This window comes from Nelusetta ayraudi, unplaced genomic scaffold, assembly GCF_046127955.1.
Source record: "Nelusetta ayraudi isolate G7.1 ecotype Tasmania unplaced genomic scaffold, CSIRO-AGI_Nayr_v1 ptg000042l, whole genome shotgun sequence".
Taxonomy (NCBI): Eukaryota; Metazoa; Chordata; class Actinopteri; order Tetraodontiformes; family Monacanthidae; genus Nelusetta; species Nelusetta ayraudi.
Window position 1 is genome coordinate 1632501 of NW_027466092.1, and position 15368 is coordinate 1647868.

Consider the following 15368-nt stretch of genomic DNA (forward strand, 5'->3'; position numbering starts at 1 on the left):
AATCAGAGTGATCTAACACGCAACACACTGAAGGCTTGGTCCCTTTCAAACTCATGGCAACCTTCCCACTGGTGTTTTATTATTGTGGCTCAAACTAGACAGATTTTGAAGATAGATCAACTTGATGTTTCCTTCAAGCATGGTGAGACGCATTCAGTTTTCTAATGTGTAGTCCTGTGAATGAAATTCCGTGGACTACATATCACATGATTTGTGATAACTGCCCGGTTGTGCAGATCAGACGTGACTTGTTATAATCTTAATGAAAGGATAAGTAAAAAAACAATTTAATTTCACAGTTTAAGGAGCCCCACATAAGCAGGGCAATGAAAAATTGAGTAATACTCTTAGTGATCCTCTCCACGGAAATCTTTAGTAAAAGGCAAAAGATTTATTCGATCTGAAGAGAAATCAGAGTGATCTAACACGCAACACACTGAAGGCTTGGTCCCTTTCAAACTCATGGCAACCTTCCCACTGGTGTTTTATTATTGTCGCTCAAACTAGACAAATTTTGAAGACAGTTCAACTTCAGAAGCATCAAAAGGAAACAACCCCACCACCTACTTTACTCTCATTAACAAGCATGGCGACACAAACTCAACATTTGTTACATGCGATTGTCCCGGACGAAAAAACTACAATTGAAGGTTTTAGCGACCTTTGGATAAATGAATACGCAAAATTAAAACTTGCACCAGCGACATCTAGTGGTGAGACACATTCAGTTTTCTAATGTGTAGTCCTGTGAATGAAATTACGTGGACTACATATCACATGATTTGTGATAACTGCCTGGTTGCGAAGATCAGACGTAACCTGTTATAATCTTAAGGAAAGGATAAGTAAAAAAACAATTTAATTTCACAGTTTAAGGAGCCCCACATAAGCAGGGCAATGAAAAATTGAGTAATATTCTTAGTGATCCTCTCCACGGAAATCTTTAGTAAAAGGCGAAAGATTTGTTCGATCTGAAGAGAAATCAGAGTGATCTAACACGCAACACACTGAAGGCTTGGTCCCTTTCAAACTCATGGCAACCTTCCCACTGGTGTGTTATTATTGTCGCTCAAACTAGACAAATTTTGAAGACAGTTCAACTTCAGAAGCATCAAAAGGAAACAACCCCACCACCTACTTTACGCTCATTAACAAGCATGGCGACACAAACTCAACATTTGTTACATGCGATTGTCCCGGACGCAAAACTACAATTGAAGGTTTTAGCCACCTTTGGATAAATGAATACGCAAAATTAAAACTTGCACCAGCGACATCTAGTGGTGAGACACATTCAGTTTTCTAATGTGTAGTCCTGTGAATGAGATTACGTGGACTACATATCACATGATTTGTGATAACTGCCTGGTTGCGAAGATCAGACGTAACCTGTTATAATCTTAAGGAAAGGATAAGTAAAAAAAAAATTTAATTTCACAGTTTAAGAAGCCCCACATAAGCAGGGCAATGAAAAATTGAGTAATACTCTTAGTGATCCTCTCCACGGAAATCTTTAGTAAAAGGCGAAAGATTTGTTCGATCTGAAGAGAAATCAGAGTGATCTAACACGCAACACACTGAAGGCTTGGTCCCTTTCAAACTCATGGCAACCTTCCCACTCGTGTGTTATTATTGTTGCACAAACTAGAAACATTTTGAAGACAGTTCAACTTGATGTTTCCTTCAGAAGCATCAAAAGGAAACAACCCCACCACCTACTTTACTCTCATTAACAAGCATGGCGACACAAACTCAACATTTGTTACATGCGATTGTCCCCGACGCAAAACTACAATTAAAGGTTTTAGCGACCTTTGGATAAATGAATATGCAAAATTAAAACTCGCACCAGCGACATCTAGTGGTGAGACGTGTTCAGTTTTCTAATGTGTAGTCCTGTGAATGAAATTACGTGGACTACATATCACATGATTTGCGATAACTGCCTGGTTGCGCAGATCAGACGTAACCTGTTAACATCTTAATGAAAAGATAAGTAAAAAAACAATTTAATTTCACAGTTTAAGAAGCCCCACATAAGCAGGGCAATGAAAAATTGAGTAATACTCTTAGTGATCCTCTCCACGGAAATCTTTAGTAAAAGGCGAAAGATTTATTCGATCTGAAGAGAAATCAGAGTGATTAACACGCAACACACTGAAGACTTGGTCCCTTTCAAACTCATAGCAACCTTCCCACTGGTGTGTTATTATTGTCGCTCAAACTAGACAAATTTTGAAGACAGTTCAACTTGATGTTTCCTTCTGAAGCATCAAAAGGAAACAACCCCACCACCTACTTTACTCTCATTAACAAGCATGGCGACACAAACTCAACATTTGTTACATGCGATTGTCCCGGACGCAAAACTACAATTGAAGGTTTTAGCCACCTTTGGATAAATGAATACGCAAAATTAAAACTCGCACCAGCGACATCTAGTGGTGAGACACATTCAGTTTTCTAATGTGTAGTCTTGTGAATGAAATTACGTGGACTACATATCACATGATTTGTGATAACTGCCCGGTTGCGCAGATCGGACGTAACCCGTTAACATCTTAATGAAAGGATAAGTAAAAAAACAATTTAATTTCACAGTTTAAGAAGCCCCACATAAGCAGGGCAATGAAAAATTGAGTAATACTCTTAGTGATCCTCTCAACGGAAATCTTTAGTAAAAGGCGAAAGATTTATTCGATCTGAAGAGAAATCAGAGTGATCTAACACGCAACACACTGAAGGCTTGGTCCCTTTCAAACTCATGCCAACATTTCAACTGGTGTGTTCTGAATTACGTTTAAACAACGCAATTAAAGACATTTCAACTTGATGTTTCTTTTTTAGATTATTTTAGTATTATTCACTATTTATAATTTCCCTAGAAAAAACAACAACAATTTTACTCTCTTCATCAACTGCAGTTGCACAAATGAAAACATTTCTACCATGTTCCTGGTTTCACCGCAGAGATTTCTGGGAATGTAGCCTCGAAGATAACACACAGTATTCAATGCGAACAGCATTTGCCAACACTGCCTCCCCTCCATGAAGCAGTGTTGTGTATATCAAAACACAATGTTCTGGCTCCATACATACGACCACATTGTAAATGTAGCGCGACTTGCTAAAATATAAAAGTGTGATTCATTAATTTACGAACGCCACACCTACAGTGTCAAGCTCTACTGGTATCATACACACTCTGTATTATTATGTTGCGGCAATAGTGCTGCAACTACAGCCCTCTGCAAAACGTCCACCGTTATTTTCTACAGAAGTGCATTCACATCATGCACCAGATTATTTCATAGATACCTGCATGACACAAGGAGTTATCAATAATTGTGATCACAATAATATTTATCAAGAACAAATTCAAATAGGCTGTTGGCCATTCTTTTTTACATTGCGGGTCATTGATTTTAATAACTGAGGAAGCTTTGCATCTTAAGCCCCTGAGATAGGACAATGAGAACAGCTTTAGCCAAAACTGCTTCCACTTCAAGAAGCAGTGTTCTGTATACTGAAACACAATGTTTTGGCTCCTTACATTTGACCACACTCTAAATGTAACACAGCTCGCTAAAATATAAAACCGTGATGCACCTATTCGCCACCTTTCGCTTCATTAATCTACGAATGCAACAAATACGCTCCATATTTTTGATGTGACTGCAACAGCACGCTGTAAAGCGGCCACTGTCAATTTCTACATAAGGACAAACGTTCATGTCATGACCCTGTGTAAACGATTGCGTTTATGTTTTTCCAGTGACTTTTATTTTGATAGGCGGAAGCAGTGAAGAGCGCTAAACACTTAAAATGGAGTAAAGAAGAGTCAGCGCGAGGGTGTGTGTGTGTGAGAGAGAGAGAAGTAGAGATGGTGCAGAGGAGAGCGGAGTAGTGTAGAAATCAAGAGAGCAAGATTTAAAGACTATATCACTGGTCAAGGGCGCACACAGCATATACAATTCCTTTCTTCTGTACTCACCGTTTTTGTTGTCAGCAATTGCACTTATGTTTTGTTATTGTGTTTGTAGCGTTATATCCTGCCGCAGCACACCTGTGTTACGTGAACGTTAATTTTCTCTGCTGGAGGATCTTCTGTTTTGTTACTTTAAGAGTCTTAATCCATTATAGCCGATGGTCTAAATTAAATCACACGATATGAATTTTAATAATAGTTTATTTTTATTGATGAATTTTATATAAACTTTCAACTTGTGATTTATTTTTTATTTAAAGTAGCTATTTATCATTATTAATTCATGTATGTTGAATATTTTTTTTCTAATTTGTAAGAAATACTAATTGAAACTTTTATTTTGTATTCTAGTTTTCACGGTGTTCAACAGTGCTTCATTGAACTGTTTATTTATTAAAGGCACCTTTTGATATCAGTACGATGCGTCGACCTATTGATTGGCCAGCTGTAATAACACATTTCACGCCTGCGAGCACGAGATACGGACGTATCAATTATCATAAACTCGACAACAGCTGGTCATTCCAAACCAATTGTAACAAGTGAATAAGCTCGCTTTTTGAGTGCATGATTTATCTTCACAACTTAAGAAGCCTCGCATAAGCAAGGCATCAAAAAATTGAGTAAAACTCTTAGTGATCCTCTCCACGGAAATCTTTAGTAAAAGGCGAAAGATTTATTCGATCTGAAGAGAAATCAGAGTAATCTAACTTCCTCCATGAGAACTGTCGGTCCCCTTCTACGCCCATATTGACTTTACCACTGGTGTAATCTAAATACCACTTCAAAAGTTGCATCTCTAAAGAGAAAGAGACGGCAGAAATAGTGACGTGTCGTAACCAAGCAGCATGTGCTTGAAGGAGTAATTTTTGCCATCAACTTACACTCTTTGTATCCGGCGCAAGGCATGCTGGTACTTGGGTATTTGAAATTTTGCGGCTCAGCCTCGGTCTTCTGTACTATGTAGCAATATGAATTACACCTGCACCACACAAAGAGTGCGACACAACCTAACGACGTGAGAAAATGTCTAAATTTAGCATTATTTAAGGCTCCGGACTCACTGGCGCCAGAAAGTAACACGGCTAACAACGACACCTAGCGGTAGCAGCTATGTTGGCAGTTCTATTCACCCTCACCCATCATATGCAAGTTAACAAAGTCAATTATGTGCATATTTTTTTAAATTTAAAAAGCGGAAAATACCGTAACGACGAACAAATGAGAATGAAGCAAGTGCACAATCGTCGACGACACACACACACACACACACACACACACACACACACACACACACACGAGCGTTTAAAAGTTACAGGAACACATTTTGCAGGATCTCTCAAGGTTTTTTAATTGCCAAATATGGGACAATCGCGTATTTTACGGGAGGATTGGCAACCCTATCTAGACCACAGACGGAAATCAAATGAGGTTTTGTCATTTTCCCTAAAAAACGGGACAAATTGTGTCCCGGGAGACATTTTATTTTTCCCGGGACAGGTGGTGAAAAAAAGAGAACAATTCTGGGAAAAACGGGACGGGTGGCAATCCTACAAACATTCATATATTGGGTGCTCAGCAGTCACATTACCTCCAGTTGGAGATCTTGGGGTATTGGAGAGGGGAAAGAGCCAGAAGTGGCCCCTTAGCCACAGCTGCTTAATTAGTTGAATTTTAGCTGAAGTTCGGTTCCGTCCACCTGTGCTGTTTGTTACAGCACAGAAGTTACGTCGCATTTCGTAACTCTGAAATTCAGCCACGAGGCTGATTACTTTTTTGGTCTTGTCCGGGATGCCGTAGTTTACTTACAAAAACGACAGACAAAAAGCGTTTAGGTAACACAAAGGTGCTATAATTTATTTGATTAATTTAATTAAAAATATATTTCCATTATTACCTAACTTGGAGCTACGTTTTTCAGGAGGTAACAACTGCAGTTGTTTATAGTCTGAACATAAATAATGAAATGTGTGTATTTGACAGTTCACAGATGACAGTTCTTTTACAATGAGTATTCAAACTTATTACATACTGTGGACGATACCAAATAAAATATCCCCAAAAATATTTTGTAGAAACCCACAAGACATAAAACATTACCACTTCACACTTGCGTTTAAACCCGTTGTAGAAGTTTGACATTTTAAACCACTGATTTGTGTCTAATGGACTTGCTTGTTCATTAATAGAAACATGAGACAGACAGGAAGCACTGTCACAATGATCATATGGATGTTCATCACACAGCACACAGTGCAGAAGAAAACTGCATAGGGTTTTTACTCAATATACAGGTTTATTAAAGAATTGATTTTCACATAATAAATGAACATTTTGTTTTTACAGTACAAGTCAATGGTTTGGACACAACACCTCATTCAGAGTTTTGTTCTCATATTTTTTTTTAATGATGCTAACATTCCAGATGATATCAGAGACACTGACATGATGAATGGACACATACGAAAATTACCCGGTTAACAGGGTGGAGTTGAAGCTGAATACAATTTACATCTTAGACTCTTCTAAGCAGATTTACTGGCTATTTTGTGAGTTTTGACTGGAGAAGGTTGTTTCAACAGTCCAGAAGGAGATTCGAGAGGCGTTGAGCACCGATTGGCTGTTTCGCCTCCCTGTCGTTCAGCACTTCAACTCCCTGCGGCGGAAATTTGACCAGGAAGTCCTGATTCACACCATCTCCTCTGAACAGCTGATGTTCAAACATGTCTGCTCGCTGCTAATTTGCACTTTGTGGATGATGAAGTCATCATCTCCAGGCCTGGTCAGGTCCTCATCAGAGGCCGTGTCATCACAGTGTTGTATGGTTTTCTCATCCACACTTACAGCTACATTTAAAGTTACTTGGGCTTAGTGGGAACAATATTTTGTTCCTCAACAGGAACAACAAGCACAGCTTCAGCCGATGGAACACCTGAGTGACGGAGTGCTGACATTAGTGCAACTTTTATTTACTTCAAACTTATAGATGTTTTCCGTGATAGTTTGGATGTATTTAAAATGATGAAAACTGTAAAAAAATAAAAATAGGAAAACAAAAGAGAGAATGAGAAGGCCTGTCCAAACTTTTGACCAGTCTGTATTTCATTAAAAGACAAACTTAATGGATCCACTTAAAGTCCTTCTTTGTGCATCTAGAACTTCCTATTTGGTCTCATCTCTGATTCTTTGGTTTGGTTGTGATGTGAAACACAGAGCGACAGCAAAAAGGAGTAATGGACAAACAAAAGTAAACAGCATCACAGTATCAGAGGAAGAAGACAGTCGACTGCCGAGTGGAGTGTACGGCCACTGTGAGCCGGGTTTGAGTGTCCGGCGCAGTGCTTTAGTCCATCAGGTTTCAGAGTGTGAGAGGTGAGTCGGAGCAGAGCCTCAGATGGAATAAAGTCTGAGCTGCTCCTCCATGTCTCCCTCCGACACGTCCCCAAACGTCTCCTTGTTGTCCCTCAGCAGCTGGAAGATGGCAGCCAGCTGCTCCCGCTGCACCCTGGAGAAGGAACCACGACGGATCAGAGAACAAACACAGCCACAGAATGTCTGCACTGACACTCAGACCCGAAACTGTAAAAAGGCAAAGGAATAACAGAGTGAAAAGGAGAATTTCAAAGAATATTTTGTGCCAAAAAAAAGTATAAAAACAGAGAAGCTGGAAGTTTTACTATTATATTATTGTATTCTAATGATACAAAGCCCCACATGGTGATTTTTTTGTCTTTAATACCCACTTTAACCTGCACTGAGGGGTCCCAAAGGTTTGTTTGAGTCTATCCCAGCTGTCACAGGGTGAAGGTGGGACTACACCCTGAACAAGCCATTCAAACACACCTGTGGACAATTTAGAGTTCCATATTTGCATCACATGCATGTTTTAGACTGTGGGAGGAGCTGTAGAGAACCACACAGACAAGGGGGGAATATTTGAACTTCGGAGAGAGAACACACAACCTAATTGCTGTGAGGGGAAATTGCTAAAGACTGCAAAAAATGTACATAAACCATGTAAATAGAACTATGACAAACACAACTTAGCATTTGTTTGGTTTGAAACCAAAACACTTGTACTCTATACCTCAGTGATTAACAGTTGGCTATAAAAGTGTTCTTTGTTGAAGACCAAGTAGGAAAATATTCTTTGACGCGTCTTTTCAGAAAAGTAACAAAACTTCCTTCTCATACTGAAAGTCAGACGTCATTATTTGGCTTACAAGCACAACGGCAGCAATGAGATTTTAATATTATCATTATGAGTCTAAAATCTCTCAACCTGCTGCTGGCTGATGCTCCCAATCCTTGCGAGACCGACGGGCTGACTCCTCCGCGTAATAAAAAAGAGGGAGATCGGGTGGCCGCAATTCTGCTGAGTTTTTACACAGCGGCTAGCAGGGTGGTTCCCACAGGAGCATCAGGTGTGAATCCAATTTGAGTGCAGCGGTTCACCTGCAGCCTCCTGCCGAGTCGCTTCACTCGAGGCTCGTGGTGTGTGTTTTCTCTCGGGTCGCGTGTCATTCATCCTCCCACTAATTCCTGGCAGGGACTCAATCTGGCCTTACTGGGTCTAGTCTGCAGCGGCTAAACGTGGAGGGAAGCGACAGCAACTTGGCCGCACGTGTCGGCAGCGGCAGGGAGATTAGAGGGAGGAGGGAGAGGTCAAAGGGCGGCAGCGCCACCAGGCAACGCGGGAATGTTATTCTGGTGTGAGAGTGAAGCGACAGGAAGCGTCAAAGAGAATCTGCTGCTCTGAGGAGCACAAGTGAGTCGTATTGTGGGGAGCAGGAAGTGTAGACTGACCTCTGCTCCTCCTCCAGCTCCTCTTTGGACATCATCATCTCCATGTGGTGGGAGCGCGACTTCCCAGGCAGGTACGTCAAGGAGCCGTCCTCATTGGCTATCTCTGTATCTGATGGGGATGGAATATATAATATGGTGGTTATAAAGGTGGAGTGTTGCACTCAAACACACAATGGAGCCAAAATGTAAACTTGTACAAAGCCGCAGGCCGACATTGATATCTATTGAGAAAATCTTTATAAATATAATTTCAACAGTAACCTTTTTCGTAGGGCTAATAATACACTTAAAAATAAAACAACAACAATAAACCAATTAAGTCGTAATAATATCATTCAATTAATGTCCTGTCCTGATAGACAAGCCAAAAAAAACATTCTGCATTCTGGGATTTTTAGTAGTATTGGTACATGTGCTGTATAATACCTGTGGGCCAGCTCTAGCAGTGATTTAGCATTACCTTGTGGGCCAAATATAATTACACTGCAGGCCAAATTTGGCCCGTGGGCCAGAGTTTGACACCTATAACATAAAGGCTTTAAAAAAATCGATTTCCTGTGAGAAGAAGTGAAGCTCTCACCGTCCAGCAGCTCCGGGCTCTCTGTGGCTCCTTCAGCCTGGAGGTGAGAGAACGCACACTTTAGGAGCTCCTTATCAGAGAGCCCGATGAAGGACTTGCGGCTGCGGCCTGACGAGGCCTCGGAGGACGAGTCTACCTCCGGGTAGGTGGGTGTGGGGGAGGCGTGCTCCTCCTTGTCCTCCTCCCCCCTGGCAGACTGGCACTGGGCCTCTTCCTGTCAGAGAGTCTGGGTTAGACAACGACAACAACAACAAAACAACCACTGCCAGTCAGTCAGGTGGTGTGGTCTGTTCTCATAAATTAGGGATAATAAAGTATTTTTTATATTTTAACATAGATCTAACACAAACCAACAGTTCAAACTTGGTGACTGGTGACCCATAGTGTGCAAACATCTTCTCAATAAACACCAGGTCAGAGAACTTTTAGTTTTACTTCTGCTCGTCAGATTTTTTTTTCATTTTTTGACTGATTGTTTTTTTGTTGTCGTTGCAGCTTTCTGCACTCCACTCAGCAGCGGTCTGCGCATGTCCATGGGCACCGGTTCTGTTTTCATTTCAACACGCGACGTCGTGCGTTTCACGCTTCACGCAGGACTTTTAACCGCTGTGAACCACGAGAGACTCTTGCACATGCGGGACTTTTAACCTGTAGCCGAGTGGAAAGATTAGGCGCGAGTGACGTCACAGGACAGCAAAGAAGCGTTCGGCGGCTGAGCGTCTCTCTCTGCGACTTACCGTCTGCACAGACTTCACTACATCCCAGTGGTCGTGCGAGCTGCCGCTGATGTCGCACCAGTTCTCCTCCTCCTCCTCCACCACCACCTTCTTCTTCTCCTTCACCCTGCGGTCCGGGAGGTGGCCGTTCTGCGGTGACAATCCCGGGCCCGGAGCGTCTGCGTTGCGGGTCACGGAGGGACCCCCAGGCGGCCGGGCACCACCTCCTGTGGCCGACGAGCCGTTCAGTAGCGACGTGGCCACCACGATGGCGAGCAGCGTGAAGATGGCAGCGGACAGAATGAAAGTGAGATCCATGGCTGCGGCTCTACCTGCCCTGGCACATCCCGCAGCAGCGGACAGAACTCGGCGCACGTCCGCCTGAACAAGCAACTCGCATTTATTACGGGATGTCGGCTGCGGTGTCCTCGCCCGGTCTTTCCACGCCCACCGAGGCGACGTCACATCCTCCGGCACCGCCCCCTCTCCCCCTCCATCGCTAACCCGAGCCTACCCCCCTCTCCACTTCAGGCCGCCAGGTGCAAGTGGAGCGGGAGGTCTGCGCATGCGTGGTGGCGATAATCCCATCAACGGTGATTTGAGGGGCAGCCAGAAATAGCCGGAGCCGTCAACCGTGTCCGCGGCTGAGGCCCGATCAAGTCAAACAGGGTTTACAGACAGACCGACAGGATAGGTGGATTCAACTGAGGACAACTAGAGGCCTTTAATTACTACTTAGACGGGAGCGAATTAAATACACTTAGCTCAAAGAGAACGGCGATAGAAAAAAAGGTGGCAACATACAAGTACCTCAGCAGTAAAGACGCAAACTGCTTTGAAACTAACTTCTATTAGACCGACAACTCCCACGTGGTTTTCATCATCAGATGCTTTTCGCGGCTTTCTTCGGTCTTTTGAAAAGTTTCCATATGCCAACAGTTATCTGAGTTATCTTTAATCGCAGTTACAGCCTCACAATACTAATTATTCAGTCAAAGTCTGTCTATCTCCAGTAAACAGTGTGTTAAGGCCTCTTTTAATACAATACTGGACTGCATCACCTCCTGACGTTTCCCTGAAACCCTTCTGGAGGACAGGAGGGTGAAACACCTGGCTGGAGCCAGCACAAGTATGGAGGAACGGTCACTTGAACGGAGTTCTAAGACTTCATGACATCACAAGAGGCTTTTTTTCCCCTCCAGAACAGCTACGTCTACCACAAACTTTCTGTAAAGATTGGCAAAGGAAAGCTTTTTTTTTTTTTTTTTTCATTTTGATTTTTTTTGTGGATTGAAAATATGGGTAAACACAAAATGTTAAACTCTCTTTAAAATCAGACTTTTCCTGATATTTTTTTTTTTAAGTCTTGGTGTTCAACCCCCAAGAATGAACACCAAGCCCAACCGGTCTGTCTTTAACATATTTTGACATCAAATCATTAACAGGAAGTGGTGTTGGAACAGCAACAGGATACCTTTAATAGTGGCAACTGTTGCAGATAATGTTAGTCCAACGAACACTGTAGCGGAGGGTGTGGCTACATTATTCACTCTTGTTCTACACATTTTGTTCTGCTTCTCTTGCTCCGATACTTTGGTTTCGCCAAGTTCAAACACAAAGCTGTGCAAGCATTGGGTAAAAAAAAAAGATGAAAAAATAGTATTGGTTGCACTCTGAACTGGAGATTATGCTTTGGAAAAACTGGTACTACAACACATACATATACTGGATAATTTATACACAACTGTATACTGCCTTATACATTATTCTGTTTACTAGAAAATAAAAGTTGTTTTCACATTTTAGGCCAAAAAAAAAAAAAAAAAGAAACTGCCTGAGGTTAACTGTAAGTAAACTAATTTCAATAAGGTAAAGCAGATTTATTTTCATTTTACAGCTTTTGGAGAATAATTTTAAAATCAAACCATGGCAAGAATCTGCTATCCATATTTCAAAACAGTTAAACTATTTCTTATCAAATCAAAATAAAGCATATGTAATAGAAGGAAATGACCCAGTAGTGACAAAGATGTTTATTAGCATTTACCTGAAGACTTTACAACAAGAGATGAGAGATAAACAGAGGAATGCAAAAATCATTCACTCTGAGCAGGTTGTGCTGCTCTGAACTCTTCACCAGGAGACACTGTACCCGAAAAAGCGAGCAAGACCATTGAGAACAGTTGATGAACCACAAAGAGGAGGAGGGAGAGGAAGAGGAGGCTGGACAGAGAGAGAGAGAGAAAAGTGGGAGGACAGAATTTGCACAGCACAAGGAGGAGAGGAGGAGGCCACAAGACAGAAGTGGGTCGATGATCTGCCACACCTGTGAGCTTACAAACCGGCAGCGGAGGGTCGAGCCCCGGAACTGCTCCGGGCACTCAGCACCGCAACACGCCACACCATGTCACCACCGCACTGCACCGCATCTTAACAGCTAACCAGCATTACTCAACTGCTACACAACTGCGCCTAGTGCACAAAAGATACACAAGAAAGAGGGTTAGAGTCATAGGAAAGCAACTTTTACAAGATAGAAAAAAATCAAAACAATTTGAAAGACATAATGCTATGATGCCAGATTAGCAAGTGGTACTTCTTTACTTCTTTGAGTTTTATGTCAATGTACAATTAATCGTTTTTCCCCCCACTGAGAATTTTATAGCACTGCTGGAGAGGCTTAGCACCACCAACATAACGTATACACCCAGTCTGCATTAAGTCTCATTTGTGTTTAGAAAAGTTACCATGCCATAAAAAAAAATCTACATTAATGAAAAATAGCAATTCATTGACAAGGATCCAGCTCACCAAAACGGTTTATAATAGGAAAAAACCCTTACATATCCCTTTCAGTATACTCAAGTTAACAATGATTAAATCAGAGTTACAGAAAAAAAAGGAAATCAGATCACACAGCACATTTAAAACATTTTAGACCAAGCTCCAATAACCTTTCAGTCTGCATTCTGTGGTGAGGGTGGAGTCCACTTGCTTAATTTCAGACTCTTCCTGAAGTCCTCCGCATAGGCTCAGATATCTGAGATCTGGAAGGAGAGACAGAACACAGTTAAAAGGAGCAAAATTAAAGAGGCCATCCTGAATCAAAAACACTAAACTGCTTTACTATGAGAAAAAAAATCTTGCTTTGCTTGAATGAAATAATTAACATCCTTCTGTACTTTTTTTTCTTTCTGAAAATGCCAAACATTGTTTATATACCTGTCTTGACAGTACTTCCCATTTAAACACAAAAACAAAACTAGCTCAAGACTCGTACACTCGGGCATATGAGAAAAACAAACCTCTGGGTCCGTTCCTTATGTGAGGAGTTGAAGGGAGCCACAGGTAGGAACAGAGCTCAGCGCCTCTGCCCTGTGGTCCCTGAGAACGTACCTCACCACACCACCTCAAACACCAACTGACAGCCCGAGACACCGTTGCCTTGTTGACCTGCTTCTGAGCAACTGCCATCGCTCTCAGCAACAGGCAGGTCACATGGGCGGGTCACACACTAACTGCTCTCACACTGCCACACCCCCATCATCTCCTCCTCCTCCCTTTGAAAACAGGACTCCGCAGCTTGGAGGAAAGAATTCCACATTTAGGTGAACGTTTTTGAATGAGGCATCCCACCCACATGACCCTCACCAAGCACACTTATGGAGCATCAATTGTAGAAACATCCCCTTAAGTTTGATAGTAAAGGTTTTTTGTTTGTTTATTTGTTCATCAATCCAAATGGGCTGTAGTCTGTGTGTGCTTTAGATTGAGAGCACAACGTAAAGCAGACACAGAACAGGACTGGAAATAAACAGTCCACAATGACCCAAACCAACAAAAGGACAATTGGCCATCTTAACAGCAACAAGCAGCTCCACCCTTCCCATGATTACCTGGTATCCAAGTTTATGTCAACACTCTGCTCCGTTGTCCACTGGAGATTTTGGCCTACTCTTGGACTTAGACCTGGACCGGGACCCCCTGTTAGACGGCGGGGTCCGGCTCCTGGACTTGGACCTTGACCTGGAGGGAGACTTGGACTTGCTCCGCCTGGGTGTTCTCGACTTGGATTTGGACTTGGACTTGGATTTGGACCTCGACCTGGAGTAGGACCTGGACCTGGAGCGGCTGTAGCGGTGGCGGCTCCTGGAACGGGATCGGCTTCTGCTCCTGGAGTGGCTGCGACTCCGTCTGCGGCCCTTACGGGGGGAGCCCGAGCGGCTGCGTAGAAGGAAGGGTAACCGAGATCACAAAGGGATCACACACACAAAAAAAATAAAATAAATCACACTGTATCACACTTCACCCGATCACTTTAACCGAATAACGGAAACCCAAGGAACGGAATAACGGAACGAGCTTCTACTTTCATTCTGCGGAAATGTCTTAGCATGTGCTGCTAGCATCTCCCAAAGAAACCAACTGCGTTAGCTTTGCGTTTAGCTTTAGCCTTCAAGCCAAACTCGACGTCGAGCTTACCTCCGGCTTCTACGCCCATGACCTCCGTACCTGCGCGTAGCAGCAGGTCTCCGGCTGTACATAGAGTCAGGGGGTCGACCGTAGCGGGCCATCTGCACCCGGAGCTCCCTGCCGTCGAGGAGCGCTCCGTCCATGGCGTCCATGGCGTCCTCGGCGTCGCGCTTGTCCAGGAAGCGCACGAAGGCGAAGCCGCGGCTCTCCTTGGTGTACCGGTCCCTAGGGATGTATACGTCCCCGACGCGGCCGTACTTATCGAACACTTTGCGCAGGGTGTCGGGTGAGGTTCTGTAGGTGAGGTTGTCCACTTTGAGCGAGGTCATCCCCTCCACGTCCGGCGGCGGCCTTCCGTAGTTCATCTTCTCCGCCTCGGTAACAACACGAGCGAGGTAGAACCAAACAAAAACACCAACCAACAAGTTCCTCCGTTTGGCTACAAGCTTTCCAATCGGTTACTGATTAACCACCGCAATAACCACCATTCGAATCGAATCAACCATTCACTGAATAGTTTAAACTTAAAAGCATTATACGCGGCCCATGCCACTGAGCCTTCACGTGAAATGGCGGCAATCTGGCTTCACCCTCCTCTGCTTCAGGCCCCCATCAGCTTCTCCTGATTGGCTAATGGGCTGCTAGCCTTCCTGTGCACACTGCCCCCCAGCGACAGGGAGTGTCATCGACGTTGGACGGCAACGCTGCCTTTGTTGTTTCGAACAAAACGCGTTTTTTTTTTGTTTGTTTTTTTTTGGTCGCCGCATATCACCTGTTAATGTGTATTAACGAACTTTGTCGTCAT

General features: G+C 43.1%; 2 protein-coding genes and 7 non-coding genes across 19 annotated transcripts in view; all 9 read right to left on the reverse strand.

Moving 5' to 3' along the window:
• LOC142894406 (U5 spliceosomal RNA) overlaps window positions 1-11 on the reverse strand; it is a 114-nt gene extending 103 nt beyond the window's left edge. Inside the window, exon 1 of the small nuclear RNA XR_012927888.1 lies at window positions 1-11. This exon is cut by the window's left edge and continues 103 nt beyond it. This is a non-coding gene — a small nuclear RNA (U5 spliceosomal RNA).
• A 295-nt stretch (window positions 12-306) lies between these two features.
• Window positions 307-420, reverse strand: LOC142894413 (U5 spliceosomal RNA). Its single transcript, XR_012927894.1, has one exon. It is a non-coding gene; the product is annotated as a U5 spliceosomal RNA (small nuclear RNA).
• Window positions 421-877: 457 nt separating this feature from the next.
• Window positions 878-991, reverse strand: LOC142894449 (U5 spliceosomal RNA). Its single transcript, XR_012927929.1, has one exon. It is a non-coding gene; the product is annotated as a U5 spliceosomal RNA (small nuclear RNA).
• Window positions 992-1447: 456 nt separating this feature from the next.
• LOC142894560 (U5 spliceosomal RNA) lies at window positions 1448-1561 on the reverse strand. Its single transcript, XR_012928033.1, has one exon. It is a non-coding gene; the product is annotated as a U5 spliceosomal RNA (small nuclear RNA).
• Window positions 1562-2028: 467 nt separating this feature from the next.
• On the reverse strand, window positions 2029-2142 carry LOC142894408 (U5 spliceosomal RNA). Its single transcript, XR_012927890.1, has one exon. It is a non-coding gene; the product is annotated as a U5 spliceosomal RNA (small nuclear RNA).
• A 466-nt stretch (window positions 2143-2608) lies between these two features.
• LOC142894455 (U5 spliceosomal RNA) lies at window positions 2609-2722 on the reverse strand. Its single transcript, XR_012927935.1, has one exon. It is a non-coding gene; the product is annotated as a U5 spliceosomal RNA (small nuclear RNA).
• Window positions 2723-4579: 1857 nt separating this feature from the next.
• LOC142894338 (U5 spliceosomal RNA) lies at window positions 4580-4693 on the reverse strand. The gene has a single exon (XR_012927823.1). It is a non-coding gene; the product is annotated as a U5 spliceosomal RNA (small nuclear RNA).
• A 2375-nt stretch (window positions 4694-7068) lies between these two features.
• On the reverse strand, window positions 7069-10583 carry mxra7 (matrix-remodelling associated 7). Of its 5 annotated transcripts, none has more exons than XM_076033575.1 (5): window positions 10112-10581; window positions 9511-9582; window positions 9375-9411; window positions 8795-8903; window positions 7069-7493 (listed from the first exon to the last, which is right to left on the reverse strand). In XM_076033575.1, exons 1-5 carry the CDS (start codon window positions 10406-10408, stop codon window positions 7379-7381), a joined length of 630 nt encoding a protein of 209 aa, XP_075889690.1. In that variant the 5' UTR covers window positions 10409-10581; the 3' UTR covers window positions 7069-7378. The 5 variants fall into 5 exon arrangements, with proteins under 5 accessions (XP_075889690.1, XP_075889689.1, XP_075889688.1 ...); XM_076033574.1 differs by having other exon boundaries at window positions 9511-9588; window positions 10112-10555; XM_076033573.1 differs by having other exon boundaries at window positions 9375-9582; window positions 10112-10583.
• A 1525-nt stretch (window positions 10584-12108) lies between these two features.
• On the reverse strand, window positions 12109-15176 carry srsf2a (serine and arginine rich splicing factor 2a). Of its 7 annotated transcripts, none has more exons than XR_012927670.1 (4): window positions 14573-15176; window positions 13396-14314; window positions 13045-13137; window positions 12109-12562 (listed from the first exon to the last, which is right to left on the reverse strand). XR_012927670.1 is itself a non-coding variant. In XM_076033610.1 (3 exons), the coding sequence occupies exons 1-2, from the start codon at window positions 14926-14928 to the stop codon at window positions 14005-14007; spliced, it is 666 nt and encodes a 221-aa protein (XP_075889725.1). In that variant the 5' UTR covers window positions 14929-15176; the 3' UTR covers window positions 12109-13672; window positions 13987-14004. The 7 variants fall into 7 exon arrangements, 3 of the variants coding, with proteins under 3 accessions (XP_075889725.1, XP_075889726.1, XP_075889724.1); XR_012927671.1 differs by having other exon boundaries at window positions 13987-14314; window positions 14573-15175; XR_012927669.1 differs by having other exon boundaries at window positions 12109-13137.
• Window positions 15177-15368: the final 192 nt, after the last annotated feature.

Coding starts and splice junctions, on each gene's coding strand:
- mxra7 (XM_076033572.1), bottom strand. CDS start 10,408: ATGGATCTCACTTTCATTCTGTCCGCTGCCATCTTCACGCTGCTCGCC. Junction 9,589..10,111: donor TAGTGAAGTCTGTGCAGACG/GTAAGTCGCAGA, acceptor ACTCTCTGACAG/GAAGAGGCCCAGTGCCAGTC. Junction 7,494..8,794: donor GAGCTGGAGGAGGAGCAGAG/GTCAGTCTACAC, acceptor TTCCTTCTCCAG/GGTGCAGCGGGAGCAGCTGG.
- srsf2a (XM_076033610.1), bottom strand. CDS start 14,928: ATGAACTACGGAAGGCCGCCGCCGGACGTGGAGGGGATGACCTCGCTC. Junction 14,315..14,572: donor CATGGGCGTAGAAGCCGGAG/GTAAGCTCGACG, acceptor CCTTCTACGCAG/CCGCTCGGGCTCCCCCCGTA.